The sequence below is a fragment of the Hemitrygon akajei genome, chromosome 21 (assembly GCF_048418815.1).
Source record: "Hemitrygon akajei chromosome 21, sHemAka1.3, whole genome shotgun sequence".
In the NCBI taxonomy this organism is placed as follows: domain Eukaryota; kingdom Metazoa; phylum Chordata; class Chondrichthyes; order Myliobatiformes; family Dasyatidae; genus Hemitrygon; species Hemitrygon akajei.
Window position 1 is genome coordinate 46445042 of NC_133144.1, and position 19835 is coordinate 46464876.

At 39.9% G+C, this 19835-nt stretch overlaps 1 protein-coding gene across 5 annotated transcripts in view; it reads right to left on the minus strand.

Annotated features, from left to right (window-relative positions):
• gbf1 (golgi brefeldin A resistant guanine nucleotide exchange factor 1) overlaps window positions 1–19835 on the minus strand; it is a 266769-nt gene that overhangs the window by 219330 nt on the left and 27604 nt on the right. For all 5 annotated transcript variants that reach the window (XM_073025342.1, XM_073025339.1, XM_073025341.1 and 2 more), the window contains exon 3: window positions 13928–13994. In XM_073025342.1, coding sequence (XP_072881443.1) covers window positions 13928–13994 — 67 coding nt within the window. The remainder of the gene's footprint in view (window positions 1–13927; window positions 13995–19835) is intronic.

Genomic DNA, 19835 nt, shown 5'->3' on the forward strand with positions numbered 1-19835 from the left:
CTGCAGCCAAGTGTACATTTGTCTCCACAGCCCTCTCCCCTCCTCCACTCCGACAAAAGGAAAATAAAAATCCATGAAGTAATACAGATACTCTGCATACAGCAGCAACTCTTCACCATCAACTATCAACATTCTGCCATAGAAATGACAAGCACCAAGCAATTAATGGTAATCCTTCTAGGAACAGAAAATAAACAGTCCAGAATTATGCATATGTGGCAATTCTTCAGAATACATAGGCACTAACAGGAGTTTGCTATTGAATAAAGCTCTATTGCAGGATGCTTGCCGTGTCACTGCCACAAGTGCTTGTCCATCTTATTTCTTTCCTGTACAGCCAGCTGTACTAAACATGGTGCAAAGCAATCCACAAGAGGCAAGCTATTGCATTCCACAATAAGCATATTGATTTTATTACACAGCAGCTCAGAAATCCCTATTTCAAATCACTGAGATGGAAAATTCTGCCAATTTGATCCAAAAACAGATCAACAAAATTAAGGGTAAACTTCTTAATGAGATTTTTAAAATTTACTTGAATGCACATACAATTATTTCTTCCCATTTTAATTTATGCACTGTCATAAATAAATTCTTACTTTAATCATGCAGTGTTTATTTTACATTTAGGGAAACGTTGAGACCAGAAGTTGGAAAAGGGACATGGAGAATTAACAATACAGACAACAACTCGGATACCACATGCTCCTGCAATTGACTGGGATTTTTCAAAATCTAACAACTTCTTTGATTCTTTTTTAAACTTTATTGCCTACTGGACAGCTTAAAAAAGGTTAGACTTTTCATCCCCCTAATATGCAAATCAATGAAGTCATTGACTAGAATTTGCACAGGGCCTCCACAACCTACAGTTTTGATCAGACAAACAAGAGGAAAAAGATGCTACAGAAGACTAAACAGCAAAAAAATAAAACCCTACCATGCAACCAAGTCACACCGTGGCTTCAGATTAGTTTCTTCATACACTTTACACTCAGAATTCCAACATCCCATCTATGTGCCGAAGTTCAGTGCAAGCTGACTCAAGTCATGTTGTTCCAATACAAGCAAGTCTGCTCTTTACCCAACACTGGAAGAATGTCCAGGTACATCCTATCCATGCAAAGTAGAATAAATCTGAATCAGCTAATTACAGCCCAATGAAACAATTTACTCCTAAATATCAGCAAAGTAGTGGAAGAGACATCAAGCTTTCATCTTCTCATCAATGCTCAAATAGGGCTGTAAAAGTTATCACAGTCTTTGTTCAGCAAGAACCAAAGAGCTAAATTTCAGAGGCAACGCAAGTGTAACTGCCTTTGATGTAAATGATGCATTTGGTCGAATGTAGGCATGTTAAACCCTAGTTTATTGGTCAAGGGGAGTAAAATTCCATTTATCTGAGTCATGTGCCTGTAATTGTTGAAGGTTAACCATCCTAGTTCCAAAACATCACAAAACATCATTGAGATAATTCTTCAGAGTAGTGCTCTAGGGCCAATCATGCTCAGCACCTTCATTCATGGCCTTCACTTCATTATGGAGTCAGAACTGGAGATATTCAATGATACTTACAATCTTCTAATAAATGAAGCAGTCCTGAACAGTGCATAAGCAGATAGGCAGGAAAAAAAACAAATAAGATTTGAGTTAAACAACTGTACATATCTAACAACTATTCCACCCTTGACAGTGAATGGCATCCTAGTGTCAAATACAGATGAGAAATCTCATGACATGAACGAACACATACAAATATTGCCAGCTTGGACATCCTACAGTGAGTGGCTCACCAAACTTTGGCATCTCTTTCAAATCAGCCTACAGGTGCTTAACAGCCAATGAGCATTAATAAAGAAGATTTTTAACCCTTGTAATGTTGGCCAAATTTGCATGTAACATGGTTCCACAAACAATATTATCATAAAAACACCAGTTAAAATTCTCAAGCAACACACACAAAATGCTGGTGGAACACAGCAGGCCAGGCAGCATCTATAGGGAGAAGCACTGTCGATGTTTTGGGCCGAGACCCTTCGTCAGGACTAACTGAAAGGAAAGATAGTAAGAGATTTGAAAGGGGGGGGGGAGGGGAAATGCAAAATGATAGGAGAAGACTGGAGGGGGTGGGGTGAAGCTGAGAGCCAGAAAGGTGATTGGCAAAAGGGATACAGAGCTAGAGAAGGGAAAGGATCATGGGACGGGAGGCCAAGGGAGAAAGAAAGGAGGAGGGGAGCACCAGAGGGAGATGGAGAACAGGCAGAGTGATGGGCAGAGAGAGAAAGAAAAAAAAGGGAGGGGAAAAAAAACTAAATATATCAGGGATGGGGTAAGAAGGGGAGGAGGGGCATTAACAGAAGTTAGAGAAGTCAGTGTTCATGCCATCAGGTTGGAGGCTACCCAGCCGGTATATAAGGTGTTGTTCCTCCAACCTGAGTGTGGCTTCATCTTGACAGTAGAGGAGGCCATGGATAGACATATCAGAATGGGAATGGGACGCGGAATTAAAATGTGCGGCCACTGGGAGATCCTGCTTTCTCTGGCAGACAGAGCGCAGGTGTTCAGCGAAACAGTCTCCCAGTCTGCGTCGGGTCTCACCAATATATAAAAGGCCACACCGGGAGCACCGGACACAGTATACAACACCAGCCGACTCACAGATGAAGTGTCGCCTCACCTGGAAGGACTGTCTGGGGCCTTGAATGTTGGTGAGGGAGAAAGTGTAAGGGCAGGTGTAGCACTTGTTCCGCTTACAAGGATAAGTGCCAGGAGGGAGATCGGTGGGAAGGGATGGGGGCAGGGGATGAATGGACAAGGGAGTCGTGTAGGGAGCAATCCCTGCGGAAAGCAAAAAGGGGGGGGGGGGAAGGAAAGATGTGCTTGGTAGTGGGATCCCATTGGAGGTGGCGGAAGTTATGGAGAATTATACTTTGGATCCGGAGGCTGGTGGGGTGGTAGGTGAGGACAAGGGGGACCTATCCCGAGTAGGGTGGTGGGCGGATGGGGTGAGGGCAGATGTGCGGGAAATGGGAGAGATGCGTTTGTGAACAGAGTTGATGGTGGAAGAAGGGAAGCCCCTTTGTTTAAAAAAGGAAGACATCTCCTTCATCCTGGAATGAAAAGCCTCATCCTGACAGCAGATGCGGCTGAGACAGAGGAATTGTGAGAAGGGGATAGCATTTTTGCAAGAGACAGGGTGGGAAGAGGAATAGTCCAGGTAGCTGTGAGAGTCTGTAGGCTTATAGTAGATATCAGTAGATAAGCCGTCTCCAGAGATGGAGACAGAAAGATCAAGAAAGGGGAGGGAGGTGTCAGAAATAGACCAGCTAAATTTGAGAGCAGGGTGAAAGTAGGAGGCAAGGTTAATGAAGTGAACGAGCGAAGCCTTTTAAAAGTTAAAATACTCATCAGGTCAGGTAGCATCGGTAGCGACAGAAAGAGAGCTGACATTTCGGATCAATGCACTTCATCCAACGGGGTAAAGTTACGAATAACAAAAATGCTTTAAGTCACAGAGATCACAGGAAAAGAAAGAAAGAACAAAGGGCAAAATCTTGAATAAAATCCATGAGAAATTGAATACCAAATTGGAGATGGCACCAACTGAAAGAGTTAGGTTTAGATTACTGAGTAACAAAAGGTATTGTCTCAGGGAGATGCAAATAGAAGAAATGTCATCCAAAGTTATCTTAGGACAAAAGAAAATAAATCTCATCTACAGGAATACAATACAAAAGGCTCAAAAATCCTAAAGCAAAAAAGATAGGTCAGCCTATAGCTGTGAATCAGAAAGACAGAAGGTTGAAGACCCTTCATCTGACTCTCCTCTGTCCATAGATGCTACCTGACCAGTTCAGCATTTCCAGCCTTTTCTGTATTTTTTGTCTGCACCTGCATTTTTTAGCTAACTAGTGTCAATTTTTTACCTGTATTGCACCAGGCTGTAAAATGAGCTGCTGCCTTTCATTCACACCAAGCCCTGCTAGAAACGTGCAAAATCCAACAACAGAATTAAGAAAATAACAGATTAGAAAATTTAAGTAATAATACACAGGATTGCTTATGGACTAGTCAAAGGTGTTCAGCAATGCCATTACTTAAACTTTGTTTTGCTTCAACTATTTTAGGGAGACAACAATGTGTGCAACCAATATGGTGCACTAAAGCAGAAGCATAAGTAGTAAACTATTGTTAATTTGGACTTCGGCACTGTGTGATTATAACACCATAACACAAATCTAGAGGAAAGAGAAAGTCAAACAAAGAATTCTGAGATGTGGGTTTGGAGATGCATTGAGTAAATAACATGAACAGATAAGAAAAGTACAAAGGTAGTGCAAGAAAAAGTGCTGTGATCTGAAAGAAGTACATGCAGCAATGAAATGGGAATTGGGAAGAGGAATTATAAGAAATGTGAAAAACGATAGGAAAAAAATTGTGAAACAATATGCATAGACAATCATGAAGAATTGAAGCAATTTAGAGGAGGTCTTAATGATTCAAAACTTCTGTAGATCATTTATGAAGGCTTCTTTCTACTATAATACAAACCTGCTCTATGTGCATGTCAAAAAAAATTACTGGCATTTTTTGTGATATTTTTTCCAATTCAGTTGGATGGTCAACTTGTCATTAGAGCTGTTAGTTTTGCTTCACCTGCAGCACATTAGCTATCAAAAAGGTTGCATATCCAAGCCCAGAGTAAACTGAACTAAGCAACACAGAATATATATTAAAAAAGACTGCTGCAACTCAGGAACTTGCAACCTTTTTGTGCCCTTTATTTTTACCTTGCTTACAATTATTCTGACACCATCATTCAAGAAAACAAAAATAAGCTCCCAAAACCACAATCATTATTCTTAAAATGTTAAAATCAGTTTCAGCAAGAGTAATCTGGACAACATCTATTTTAACCAGGTTTGTTTATCCAGCATAAACATTATAAACTCTATTAAATGTGTGCTCTGCTACAGTAAGCATCTGTTCCACAATGTGCAGCACTGAAGCACAGCTCTGTGCAGGTGGGTCAGGGATTACGAGCAGCACTTTGCACAGAGATACCATGAGGCAACACACAGGAGCAAACTGTGCACGACTGGAACACTGCTTAACATTTACACTGCCTCACTCAGTTCATTACAATTTTTGGTTAAATAATGAACAGACCATGTTTCCACTTCCTGAGGGAATCTGAAAATTATAAATAAACTCTGAAATCCATAAAATGGGAAAAAGAGATAATATTGACAAACCTAAAGAACACTACTTCACAATGGATATTTCTACCACACCTGATCAAATATTTCAGATCAGAGTCTTGGTACAAAAAAAGCATTTCAAACTATGTTGGAATTTATTACAATGTGGCTCACAGGATTAGAAAAATTTATTGAATATATTCTACTAACCTTAAAAGAGACTAACCTTCAAGAGAATATTAACTTGACTAATGTACTATATAAATGTACATTAAAAATCACATTTATTTGCTGAAATTTTTTTTATCAAATGTTGACTATTGAGAACATATGAAATAAGCCACTCAGTCCTTCACCTTCATACCCTTATTCCCTTAATATCCAAAAACCGACTACTTACTGTCTCAAATATGCATAGCAATTGCTTCCAAAACCCTCTGGGGTAGTGCACAGAAAAGATGGCAAACTTTGAGTAATTTTTTTTATCTGGGGGTAGAAATATTAAAAACCAACAGAAACAATCAAACTTCCAATTCCATAATAAATAATGTTTTATTTTCACTGAGCTATTCAAAACATTAGGAAAAGATGGATATGATTCTCCTCATACCAAAATGCCTCTGACTGCAAAAGTCAGACTGGTCAACCTTCACCACACTTCTGCTAAGAAATTCATAACATACTGTAGTACTACGCAAAACCCTAGAAATTACTGTCTGCTGAATCTATCTATATTTCTGTATGGATAGACGGCAGTTTCTGTTCACAAGTCTCTTTAACCATCTTGCTTTGTATAATCAAAAAAACTTATGAAAATTGCATTCAATTCTCCAATGTAAATCATTAACTCAGAATATAATTCTGAAACATGTGGTATCCTAACAATTGAAGCCTGTCAACTCAAAGAGCTGTTATTATCATCTTTGTTTTCTCTGTTTATCCACAATCTGGTGGATAACAGTCATGATGATCATGAAATCATTTTAGGTTAATTACATACAGGTGACTCCGTTTTTCGAACGTTTGCTTTACAACACCTCGCTGTTACGAAAGATCTACACTAGTTACGTGTTTTCACTAACGGAAGATATATTCACTGTTACAAAAAAAAGGCAGCACGCCCCGAACAGCCAAACTCCTCCCCTGGAACTGCATTCTACCTGCCATTGCTTAAACATGTGCCTGTGAGCATCTGTACTTTATCTCAATTTATTTTGTGCATCCGTTAGTAAGGTGAGTTCTGAGGTATCGGAAAAACCTAAAAGAGCTCGTAAGGGTTTACACTGAGCGTAAAACTAGACATAATTAAGCGTTTTGATCATGATGAACTAAGTAAGGACATAGTGAGATTACCTAAGGAGGTTGGGTTTGTGGAAGTTGACGAAGATGATGTTGAAGAGGTTTTGGCATCCCATGACCAAGAACTGACAGATGAAGAGCTGATGCAATTGCAAGAGGAAAGGATAACAATTGAAATCGAACGCAGTAGCAAACGGCCCAAAAGTGAAGTCGTCCAGGAACTGAACGTGAAGCAACTGCGTGAGATTTTTGCTGCGATTGACAACACATAGTTGCAGGTCAATTCCAAGTTACTCACTATCCTGACTCGGAAACATATCACCATTCATTCACTGTCACTGGGTCAAAAATCATGGAATTCCCCCCCTAACATCACTGTGAGTGTAGGGACTTCAGGGACTGTAGGAGTTCAAGAAGACAGCTCATCACTACCTTCTCTCAAGAGTAACTATGAATGGGCAATAAATGCTGTCTTAGCTGGTGACACCCACATCCTGCAAATGAATAAGTAAAATAAAAAATTGTTGCAATGTTATCTTGAAGGCCAATTGTCATAGCCTGGGCAATTTTAATATGAAATACTTATTTTCTTTGTGACAGGAATAGGGCAAAGACAGAGAGGGAGTACAACAGATGATTAAAAGTTGCAGACAACTAGAAGCTCCGTACCACCCTTGCCGACTGCACAGAAGTACTCTACGCAGCAATCATGTTGTTTAGCTCCTTCAATGTGAGACCACGTTGTGACCACTATCACAGTACAATTAGATTAGACCTCTCCTCATTATCTTTAACACCCTTACTAATTAAGAACCTCCACTTTAAATATACCAAATAACTTGTCCTCAACAAAAGTAGACTTGTTTATCCCCGGCTCCTGTGTTTTTTCTTTTGATTAGTTTTGGAAAAAGTAACACGGCTCCATCACCTGTCACAGTACTGTCTGCTCTTCTTTTGGAGAACTTTCCTGTCATTATCTCCTCTCCATCTTTCACAATCCCAACTTTACCTCTTAACTTTCCAAGACATATTCTAATTCTTGAACGCATAATCTAGGAATTAAATATACCCAATAGCTTTTATTGCTTCGGCAATTCAAGTGCTTGCCCAGATGCTTGTTAAATATTGCGAGAGCATTTACCTCCACCATCTCCACAGGTTTCAACAACCGCGCGAGAAAAAAAATCTGCCTCAGATTGCCTCGAAACCTCTAGCACTTACAAATTTACACTTTGCCTTTAATGCATCACTGTGGTGATAAAGATTCCTATATAAAACTGAGGGGAATAGATACAGCACGTAACTCTATCAAACTATCCCTCAGCCTCTCTGCTCCAGGGAAACAAGCCAGCCTATCCAATCTCTCCTTTGAACTGAAATTCTCCAATTCAGGCAACATCCTGGTGAATCGTCTTGGCACCCACTCCAGTTCATAACAACCTTCCAACAATTTGACAAACAGAAATGCATACAATACTCCAAATGTAGTTTGACCAATGTTTTATTAAAGTTGTCATCCCATCTTTGATATTCTATGCAATGCTCAAAGAGGACAAACATCCTACGTCATCTTAATCACCATCTCTATCTATATTGCCACTTTCAGAGATGAATGGATGTACTCCAAGGTCTCCATTTATCAACACGCACTAGGTCCCTGTCATTTACATTCTACTCTTGGTTGCATCATCTCAAACAGGCCAGGATTAAATTCCATCTGCTATTGCTTTCCAGCTGATTTATGTTATTCTGTAGCCTTAAAATCTCTTCACCATCTATAATTGCACTAATGTTCCTATCACCTCTAAGTTTACTAATTATACCTTTTAGGTTCTCATCAAATTATTCATGGATATCACAGACAATGTCCCCTCTAATTTGTAATGAGCAGAGTGCACAAAAATCTTGTGTTGTGCTGTTTTTTGCCCAGTGACAACAACATGTGCACACTGAACTTTAGATATGGAGATATTCGTTTTAACAGCTAGCAAAACACTGTCTCCCCTGGGTTTGATTGCTTTCACTCTCGTTCATCTGCACTCTCACAAAACATACATAGCAGGGCTGCAGTGGATAACGAAGGATTTTCTCACTGTCCATATATGATTTGCTTGCTAAATGACACTTTTAAAAATATCAAGTTTCCAGATAATCAGTCCACTTCTTCCGACTTGCAAATCTTCCAGTAACTTTTGCATTGCGACAATATATGCGGTTAACACCAGTTTCTGTATTGTATATAAATATTTCTCGTAACTGCACGTTCCTGACCTCATGAATGTTCAGTGTAGCAGTTTCTACTGTTTCATTAAGCCATTCCACTGTGAATAAACTAGCAGTTCTTTTGCACTTCATGCCCTTTGCTTCTTTGGAATTCAACATAGTGAAACAATAATTTCTTCAATTAAAAACAATATAAATAAGCCCAGTTCTAAAATCTACAGACAAATCATCACAAACTCCATGTTGTCAACACCATCTACATCAGAAACTAGAAAAGGAAATGTGACTCTGTACAATCATGAAATATACTTAACATGCTAACAAGGTAGAGGGAGACAACCTTTTGTGCGCAGTTTAAACTCCTTTGTGCGCTAGTAGCAAAAGATGTGCATGGACACACCTTAGAGGAAACATTGATCAGAGACATCAAAGGTCTCTAACCAACCTTTACGATAGAGCTCCAATCACAGTTTCGAATTAAAATAACAACCCTTCACCAACACCCTCTGCCTCCTATTAATAAGTTCAGATCCACTGCTTTTCCAGGATGGATCCGTTGGACTCTGAACATTTTGAATGGACTACCATGGGTGACCTTATCAAAGGCCTTACTGAACTCCATATAGACATCTACTGCCCTCAACAATATGCTTGTCAGAAAAGTTTATTCAATAAGTGATACAGGATTTTCCATGAACTAGATGATGCTGTCCATCTCCAATCAATCCCAGTCTTTCCAAACATAGATAAACCATGTCCCTTTGACTTTGGTCCAATAGTTTCCCTAACACTAATGCCAAACCCACTGACCTGTAGTTATCTAGCTTTTCCCTATTGTCCTTGTAAAAGAAAATACAACATTCACTATTCTCTCGACATTTCACATCTCATCTATGGCTAATCAAGAAACACATTTTGCCAGAGCCAAAGAAATTTGCTCCCATAATACCTTAGGATATATCTCAAATTGCCCTAGGGCAATTTAGCCACCTTTATGCACTACAAGGCACAAATTTGCTCCTCCTTTTTAATGGTAACATGCTCTATGTTTATCACCATCTCTCTCTAAATTCTTCATCTACCAGGTCTTTCTCCTCAGGGAATACAAATGAGAAGTATTCATTTAGGACCTTGCTCAGCACAGATCACCCCTCTAAACTGCAAGGTAACCAGCAGAAAACAGCAGATCCTTTTTTCACTGATAGAAAATGCCTTCAAATTCATAAAGCTATAAGATACAAGAGCCCATTGAGTCTGCTCCACCATGTCATCATGGTTGATCCAATATTCCTCTCAGCACCAATCTCCTGCCTTCTCCTCGTAGCCTTTCATGCCCTGACCAATCAAGAATCTATCAACCTCCATCTTAAATAAACATAAAAACTTGGCCTCCACAGCTGCCTGTGGGAAAGAACTCCACAGATTCACCACTGTCTGGCTAATGAAATTCCTTATCTCCATTCTAAAAGGACACTCCTTTATTCTGAGGCTGTGTCCTCCAGTTTTACATTCTCCCACTATAGGAAACATACTCTCCACATCCACCCTATCAAGGCCTTCCACTATTTGATAGGTTTCAATGAGGTCACTCCTCCTTCCTCTGAATTTTAGTGAATATAGGTCCAGAGCCATCAAATGCCCTTCAAATGACAAGCTATTCAATCCTGGAATCATTTTCATAAACCTCTTTTAAACCCTCTCCAGTTTCAGCACTTACTTTCTAAAATAAGGGGCCCGAAACCGTTAACAATACTCCAAGTGAGGCCTCACCAGCAGCCAACCAGAAAATGTTCCCTTTATTCCCCCTTTGTCTTCTGCCAATCAGCCATTGCTATATGCATACTAGAATCTTTCCTGTAATACCACAGGTGCATAGCTTGTTAAGCAGCTTCATGTGCGGTACATTGTCAAAGGCCTTCTGAAAATCCAAGCACACATCAACCGGTTCTCCTTTGTCTATCTTAATTGACATTTCTTCAAAGAATTCCAACAGATTTGTCAGGCAGTATTTTCCCTGGAGGAAACTAAGCTGCCTATGGCCTATTATATCATGTGCCTCCAAGTACCCCAAGACATCATCTTCATTAGTCAACTCCAATAACTTTCCAACTACTGAGGTCAGACTAACTAGCCAAAAGTTTCCTTTCATTTGCCTCCCTCCCTTCTTGAAGAGTCGAATAACATTTGCAATTTCCCAGTCTTCCAGAACCATCCCAGAATCTAGTGATTCTTTAAAGATAATGCCTCCACGATCTCTTTAGCCACCTCTTTCAGAAATCTGAGGTGTACACCATCTGGTCCAGGTGTCTTATCTACCTTCAGATCTTTCAGTTTACCAAGAACCTTCTTTCCAGTAATGGCAACTTCACACACTTCATGACCTCTGACACCAGGAACTTCCACCATACAGCTACCATCTTCTGATGCAAAGTACTGATGCAAAATACTTGTTCAGTTCATTCACCATTTCATTATCCCCCATTCCTACCTCTCCAGCATTGTTTTCCAGTGGTCTGATATCCACTCTCTTTACACTTTATGTATCTAAAGAAACTTTTGGTATCCTCTTTATTATTACTGGCTAGCTCACTTTTGTATTCCATCTTCACCTAAATGACTTTGTTAATTGCCTTTTACTTGAAAGTTTCCCAGTCCTCTAACTTCTTAAAATTTTTTTACCCTATTATATGGCCTCTCTTTGGCTTTTATGCTGGTTTTGACTTATGTTAGCCACAACTGTGTCACCTTTCCTTTAGAATACTTCTTCCTCTTTGGAATGTTTATATCCTGTGTCTTCTGAATTGCTTCCAGAAATTTCAGCCACTGCTGCTCTGCCGACATCCCTGCCAGTGTTTTTTTTCCAGTCAATTCTAACCAACTCCTTTCTCATGCCTCTGTAATTCCCTTTACTCCACTGCAATACTGATACATCTGACTTTAGTTTCTCCTTCTCAAATTTCAGGGTGAATTTGATCACGGTATGGTTACTTGCCCCTAAGGGTTCTTTTACCCTAAGCTCTCTAATCAATTCTGGTTCATTCCACAACACTCAATGCAGAATAGATGATTCTCTAGCGGGATCAACCATGAGCTGCTCTGAAAAGCCGTCTCGCAGGCACTCTAGAAATTCCCCTCTGGTAATCCAGCCTGATTTTCCCCAATCTACCTGCAAATTGAAATCCCCATGACTATTGTAATATTGTTCTTTGGCATGCATTTTCTATCTCCTGTTGTAATTTATAGGCCACATGCTTACTAAAGTTTGGGGTTCTGTATACGACTCCCATCAGGGTCTTTTTACCCTTGCAGTTCCTTATCTCTATTCATATTGATTCAACACCTTCCGACCCTATACCACCTCTTTCTGATGACTTGATTTCATTTTTTAAAATGAACAGAGCAACATCGACCCTCTGCCTTCCTGCCTATCCTTTTGATATAATGTGTATCCTTGGAAATTAAGATCCCAGCTATAACCTTCCTTCAGCAATGATTCAGTGGTGGCTACAACATCAAACCTGCCAATCTGCAACTGTGCCGCAAGTTCATCTACAGAACCTTATTCCGCATACTGCGTGCATTCAAATACAACACCTTCAATTCTGTATTCACTCTTTTCTATTTTTCCTGCCTTTTACATTGCAACTCATCCTACTGACTGCAATTTTGCCCTATCAACAGCTTCTCCTCACTACACATTGCCTGTTTATAAATCAGCATTATTAGCTGTCTTTCCTATGATACTATTTGCATTGAAAAATAGGCAGCTCAGGACACTAGTCACACCATGCTCAACCTTGGGATTCCTGACTTTGTCTGAGGTCTTACCAACATCTACCCCTACAACCTCTCCACTAAGTTCTGGCACTCTGGTTTCCATCACCCTAGTTTAAACCCTATCATGCAATCTTAACAAACCTTCCTGCTAGGATATTTGTCCCCCTTCAGTTCAGGTGCAAACAGTCCCTTCTGTATAGGACCTACCTTCCCTGGAAGAGAGCCCAATGATCCAAAAAACTATTCCATCCCTCTTACATCAACTCCTTAGCCACATATTAAACTGTATAATCTTTCTAGTTCTGGCCTCACTAGCACGTGGCACAGGTAGCAATCCTGAGATCACAAACTGCAGGTCCTGCCCTTTAACTTAGCACCTAATTCCTTGAACTCCCTATGCAAGAGCTCATCACTCGTCCTACCCATGTCATTTGTACCTACGTTGACCATGACTTCCGGCTGTTCACCCTTCAACTTAAGAATGCCAAGGACTCGATTGGAGATATCCAGGACCCTGGCGCCCAGGAGGCAACATATCATCTGGGTATCTCATTCTTGCCCACAGAACCTCCTGTCCCTTCCCCTAACTAATGAATCCCCTATCATCCATAGTGTGGCTCTTCTCCCATCTTCCCTTCTGAGGCACAGAGGCAGACTCAGTGCCAGAAACATGACCCCACTGTGGCTTTCCTCTGTTAAGTCATCCCCACTCCCTCCCCCCTCGATATACCTGTTGTTGAGGAAGATGGTCACAGGGATACTCTGCACTGGCTCCTTAACCCCTTTCCCCTTCTTGTCATCCAGTTTCATGTGTCCTGCACCTTGGGCATAACCAGATCTCTATATGTCCTATCTATCACCCCTACAGCCTCCCAAATAATCCGGAATTCATCCAGTTCCAGATTCAACTCCTTAAAGCGAATTGTTAGAAACTGCAGCTGGATGTACTTCTTGCAGTTGTAGTCATCAAGGACACTGGAGGTCTCCCTACCTTCCCACACCTAGAGCTTTTCTTTCCTTTTCTTCATCTTATACTTTTCTACCAATGATATTTCATGAACCCTTTTTGCCTCTCCTGATTTCTATTTTAAGTACTCCTCTATACTCCCTGTATATCTCCAGGACGAGTTTTCTGCATGTTTGATTTTTAACTTCCCATTTCTGATTAATTCAGCTTTTCTCCACAAATGCTGCCTGACATGCTGATAATTTCCACATTTTCAGTGTTAATTCAGTTACTCAGAAAGCAACTTTGCTTGCTACTATCGTGGTCAAAAAGTTTATTTCAACTAAAATTTAAATTCTCTAAAAAGAATACAAATGTTCAGAATAGAGAAGTAATAATTTATACAAGGTGCCAAAATGGGTTAAAATGACCTACTTGACAAACATGACAGCATATAATATATCAACTAATTAGTTGGTACCTGTTATATTATTCAACACTTCTTTAAGATGGTTGAAACTATTTAGAAGTGGATCTTGTTCTTCATCCTGAAATAAAAACAGAGTACAACAATGTCAATTATAAACATTTACTTAGAAATGAAGAACATTAACTGTTGGTCAGAATTTAATATCAAAATTGAGGGATGAGGAACCAACAATTCTTATCTAACACAATGGTTCACACTCTTCACAAATCTTCCCTGGTTAATTATACCATTCACTTTGAACTAGACTTTACTATAATCAACTAAAGACAGCAAGTGCAAAATTGAAACCAAAGTACTGTAAAATGCATGCCATTATAGAAACATAGAAAACCTACCGCACAATACAGGCTCTTCGGCCCACAAAGTTGTGCCGTACACGTCCCTACCATAGAAATTACTAGGCTTACCTATAGCCCTCTATTTTTCTAAGCTCCATGTACCTATCCAAAAGTCTCTTAAAAGACGCCATCATATCCGTCTCCACCACCGTTGCCGGCAGCCCATTCCACGCACTCACCACTCTCTGCGTAAAAAAACTTACCCCAACATCTCCTCTGTACCTACTCCCCAGCACCTTAAACCTGTGTCTTCTTATGGCAACCATTTCAGCCTTGGGAAAAAGCCTCTGACTATCCACATGATCAATGCCTCTCACCATCTTATACAGCAAATATTATCAGCAAATGTTAAGCATACAGTCATGAAGAAATAAAATCTGCGGACAATGGCTCATTTCTGATCACAACGTCTAGAAGTCAATACCACTAATATCTGATAACCTGTCAATTTAACTTACAAATAAAAAAGAATGCCATGTGGGATCCCAAAATGCTTGGTAGCCCAGCCAGAATGAATTAGTTCAGTCAAAATTGACCAATATCTGATAGAAAGCTAAATAAATTTCAAAGTAAATTTATTATGGAAGTACATATATGCAACCATATAAACACTGAGATTCATTTTCTCATTTGCAAACTCAGTAAATCCAAAACAAACATAATAGAATCAATGAAAGACCACATCCAACAGGAAGGACAAACAGCCAATCTACAGAAGACAACAAAACTGCAACAATACAAAAGATAAATAAATAATCAATAACTATCGAGAACCTGAGATGAAGCGTCCTTGAAAGTGAGCCCATAGGTTGTGGGCAGAGGTCAGTGATGGGGGCGAGTGAAGTCATCCCCACTGGTAAGAATCTGATGGTTGAGGGGTAACAACTGTTCCTGGATCTAGTGGCAAGGCTCCTGTACCTTCTTCCTGATGACAGCAGTAGAAAGCATGTCCTGCATGATGGGAGTCCACTGATGCTGCTTTCCTGCAACAGCGCTCCATGTAGATGTGCTCAATGGTGTGATGGACTGGGCCATATCCACTAGTTTTTGCAGAATTTTCCATTCAAGGGCATTGGTGTTTCCATACCAGGCCATGGTATAGCCAGTCAATATACTCTCCACCATGCATCAGCAGCAGTTTGTCAAAATTTTAGATGTCATCTTCACAAACTCCTAAGAAAGTAGAGGCACAGTGTGCTTTCTTTGTAATTGCATTGACGTGCTGGGCCCAGGAAAGGTCCTCTAAAATGATAATATCAAGTAATTTAAAACTGCTAACCTTCTCCACCTCTGATTCCCCCGATGAGGACTGGCTCAATAATCTCCAGTTTCCTCCTCCTGAAGTCAATAATGAACTCCTTGGTCTTCCTGACATAGAGTGAGAGATTGTTGTGGCACCGCTAAGCCAGATTTTCAATTTTCCTCCTATACGCTGATTCATCACCACCTTTGATTCGACCAATGACAATTGACCAGCAAACTTGCGTATGGCATTAGAGCTGTGCATAGCCACACAGTCATAAGTATAAAGTGAGTAAAGTAGGGGGCTAAGCACACAGCCTTGTGGTACAGCTGTGCTGAGGGAAATAGTGGAGTTGTTGCTGCCAATCCGAACTGACTGGGGTCTGCAAGTGAGGAACTCAAGGATCTAATTACACAAAGAGGTATTATGACCAAGATCTTGAAGCTTATGGATTAGGTTTTGAGGGGATGATGGTATTGAATGCTGAGCTTTAATTGATAAAGACCATCCTGATATACACTCCTTTGCTGTTCAGATGTTTGAGGGTTGAATGAAGAGCCAGTGAAATGGCATCTGCTTTGGACCTGTTGTGCCAATAGGCAAAATGGAGTGCATCCAAGTCACTTCTCAGACAGGAGTTGATATCATTACAATGAATTGTTGTCTATTTTACAACTCATTTTAACTTACCTATTTGAAGTCACTCTCACAAAAGGTTCTCCAGATGATTTCAAACAATGTTTCCAAATCTTAAGTTAATATAAAGGGACATAGAGCCAATGAAATTGATGTACTGAACCAATACAGATTAACCATGATCTCACTGAACAACAGAAGAGGTTTAAGAGTTTCAGTGGCTTCAGTTCCTACTTATTAGAAACTGTGAGCACCAGTACAAATTTATCATTTAAGCCATAATATCATTAATGCCACATAAAAAGATATAAAATGCAAAAAGGTATGTGTGGTCCCAAGCACATCTAAAACTAGCAATATTTGTCAAGAACATTGTGCCAAAAGCATCACTGCTAACCAGACAAAACTTACCAAAAGTTTCTTCAGATACATAAAGTGTAAAAGAGAGGCAAGAGTGGATGTTAGACCCCTGGAAAACCATGCTGCAGAGGTAGTAATGGGGACAACAAAATGGCAGACAAACTGAATAAGTATTTTGCATCAGTCTTCACTATGGAAGAAGACACTAGCAGTGTGGTGGAAGTTCCAGATGTCAGGGGGCATGAAGCATATAAAGTTACCGTAACTAGAGAGAATGGTCTTGGGAAACTGAAAGGACTAAAGGTAGATAAATCACCTGGACCAGACAGTGTACACCCTAGAGTTCTGAAAGAGGTGGCTGAAGCGATCATGGAGACATTAGTAATGATCGTTCATTAATCACCAGATGCTGAAATGGTTCCAGAAGACTGGAAAATTGCAAATGTTGCTCCACTCTTCAAGGAGAGTGAGGCAGAAGAAATGAAACTGTAAGCTAGTTAGGCTGACCTCAGTGGTTGGGAAGATGTTGGGAGTTGATTAAGAATGAGGTCTCAGGATACTTGGAGACACATGATAAAAAAGGCCATAATCAGCAGGGTTTCCTCAGGGGAAAATCTTGCCTGACAAATCTGCTTAAATTCTTTTAAGAAATAACAAGCAGGATAGACAAAGGAGAATCGCTCACTGTTGTGTACTTTGATTTTCAGAAGGCCTTTGACAAGGTGCTACACCTGAGACTGATTAACAAGCTCTGAGCCCATGGTATGAAGGGAAAGGTTCTAGTATAGATAAAGCAGTGGCTGACTGGAAGGAGGCAAAGAGTGGAAATAAACAGAGCCTTTTCTGGCTGGCTGCCAGTGAATAGCAGTGTTCCACAGGATTGTGTTGGGACTGATTCTTTTTACGTTATTTGTCAATGATTTGAAAGATTGAATTAATGGCTTTATTGCAAAGATTTCAGACAATATGACGATAGTTGGAGGGGCAGGTAGTTTTGAGGAAGTAGAGGCTACAGAAAGACTTAAACCGATTAGGAGAATGGGCAAAAGAAATGGCAGATGGAAAACAGTGCCAGGAAGTGCATGGTCATGCACTTTAGTAGAAAAGATTAAAAGGTTTGATTATTTTTGAAATGGAGAGAAAATACAAAAAAACTGAGGTGCAAAGGGACTTGGGAGTCCTCGTGCAGGATTCCCTACAAGTTATTTTACAGGTTGAGCGTGTGGTGAGGAAGGCAAATGCAATGTTAGCATTCATTTCAAGACTAGAATATAAAAGCAAGGATGTAATATCAAGACTTTATAAAGCTCTGGTGACACCTCACGGAGTATTGTGAGCAGGTTTGGGCACCAATCTTATAAAGAATGTGCTGAAACTGAAGAGGGTTCAGAGGAGGTTCACAAAAATTATTCCAGGATTGAATGGCTTGTTAAGTGAAAAGTGTTTGATGGCTCTGGGCCTCTATTCACTAGAGTTCAGAGGAATGAGGGGTGACCTCATTGAAACCTATCAAATGGTGAAATGCCTTGATAGAGTGGATGTGGAGAGGATGTTTCCCATGTTGAGAGAGTCTAAGAACAAAGAACACAGCCTCAGAATAGAGAGCCATCCTTTTAGAACAGAGAAGGAATTCCTTTAGCCAGAGTGGTGAATCTGTGGAATTCTTTGCCACAGCCAGCAGTGGAGGCCAAGTCTTTATGTATATTTAAGGCAAAGGCTAATAGATTCTTGATTGGTCAGAGCATGAAGGGATACAGGGAAATAGCAAGAGATTGGGGCTGAGAGGAAAACTGGATCAGCCATGATGAAATGGCGGCGCAAACTCAATGGATCAGATAGCCAAATTCTGCTCCTGTACCTTATAGTCTTAACTTCTGCAGATCCACCAGTGTCATCTCCGAAACAAAGCTATCCTAATTTTCATCAATTAAACAATACATGATGGTAAGGTTTTGTGATTACAGATACTGACACATATGGCAATAAGAATACGCCCAACCCTAGAAACCACTGCTTATAACCAAAAATTCGATAGCAAACTGTCACACATGCTAGAGTATCCAGTTATTAAAATTCACAAGCTTATCATGATTTTGAATGATTGTGACAGAGATTTTTGCTGAAGAGCTTCTTATTCTGCAGACATTCTGAAGCATGAAAATTGAAAATAGACAAAACTTAGTTGAAAAAAATCAAATGCATGTGCTTAAAAATACAGTAACAACACGCTATGGTTTCTCTCCTTTGATGAAGTCAGTGTTGCAGTTCCACATGTAACCTGGCAAAAGGTTTTTAAGTTGCTCAGGAATTGACGGAAGCTTACATCCCACCATAGAAATGAATGAAGAAGCCATCAGACTGTGGTACTGGATTGACTTTCGAAGGCCTACTAACACATTCAGCAACGCTGCGATTGAACGCACCTGCACAGGAATCCTGAAATTTGTTCTACAAGGAACTGTCAGCATTTCCCTAGAAAATCTAACCCAATATTTCAACAGTAATATTTTTTTCAGCAATTGGGAAAACTGCAACACCAAACCTCAGTTGTGATGAAAATTAACCTCAGAGCACCATCAACATCAAGATTCTGTGTTTTTAAGATGGAAAAGATACTGAACAATGTGTCATATTCTAATATTAACTGCTCAATTTCAGAGATACAAAATAAGAAAGAATAATTATTCTTAAGTTTGTTGAAACAACTTTCATATTTCAACAACTGCAAGTTCCACATTCCTATCATACTATCAGTCAAAGTGTTCTAACAGGCTAGCTCAACACAACTATCAAGAAAATAAAGTCTGTCAAACTGGTCCACAAATTATGCAGACATCGCATGACAGCTTGTAGCCACTAACACAACAATGTGACATACAAGCAATTTGACAGAAAACATCTGGCACCCACCTGATGCTTCAGTTAAGTAACAAGCACGCAGCAGATACATCACAGTAAAACTACTATGACATACCTGATACGGCCTTGTTGATTTGCTCTCTCCCAGAAATACAGTCTGCAGCAGCAAAAGAAATGGAAAACAAAGCAGTAAAAAAATAGGAGAAGGCAGGAGCAAAGAGCTAGACAGATTGGCTAAGATATCAAACCATTAAACCAGAGATTAAAGCAATATTTTCAATTAATTTAAAGCCATCTCACACACATCCCTTTCCTCACAAAATGTAGTTCAATAAAAAAAATAAATTACATTTTAAAATACTAACAACAAAGTTGTAACTGGGTTTGATGAGGGTGGACTTTTCCTTTTGATTGGCATAGATTATCCTGAGACTGTGCTTGTATCAGTTTCTTCCAATTCTTG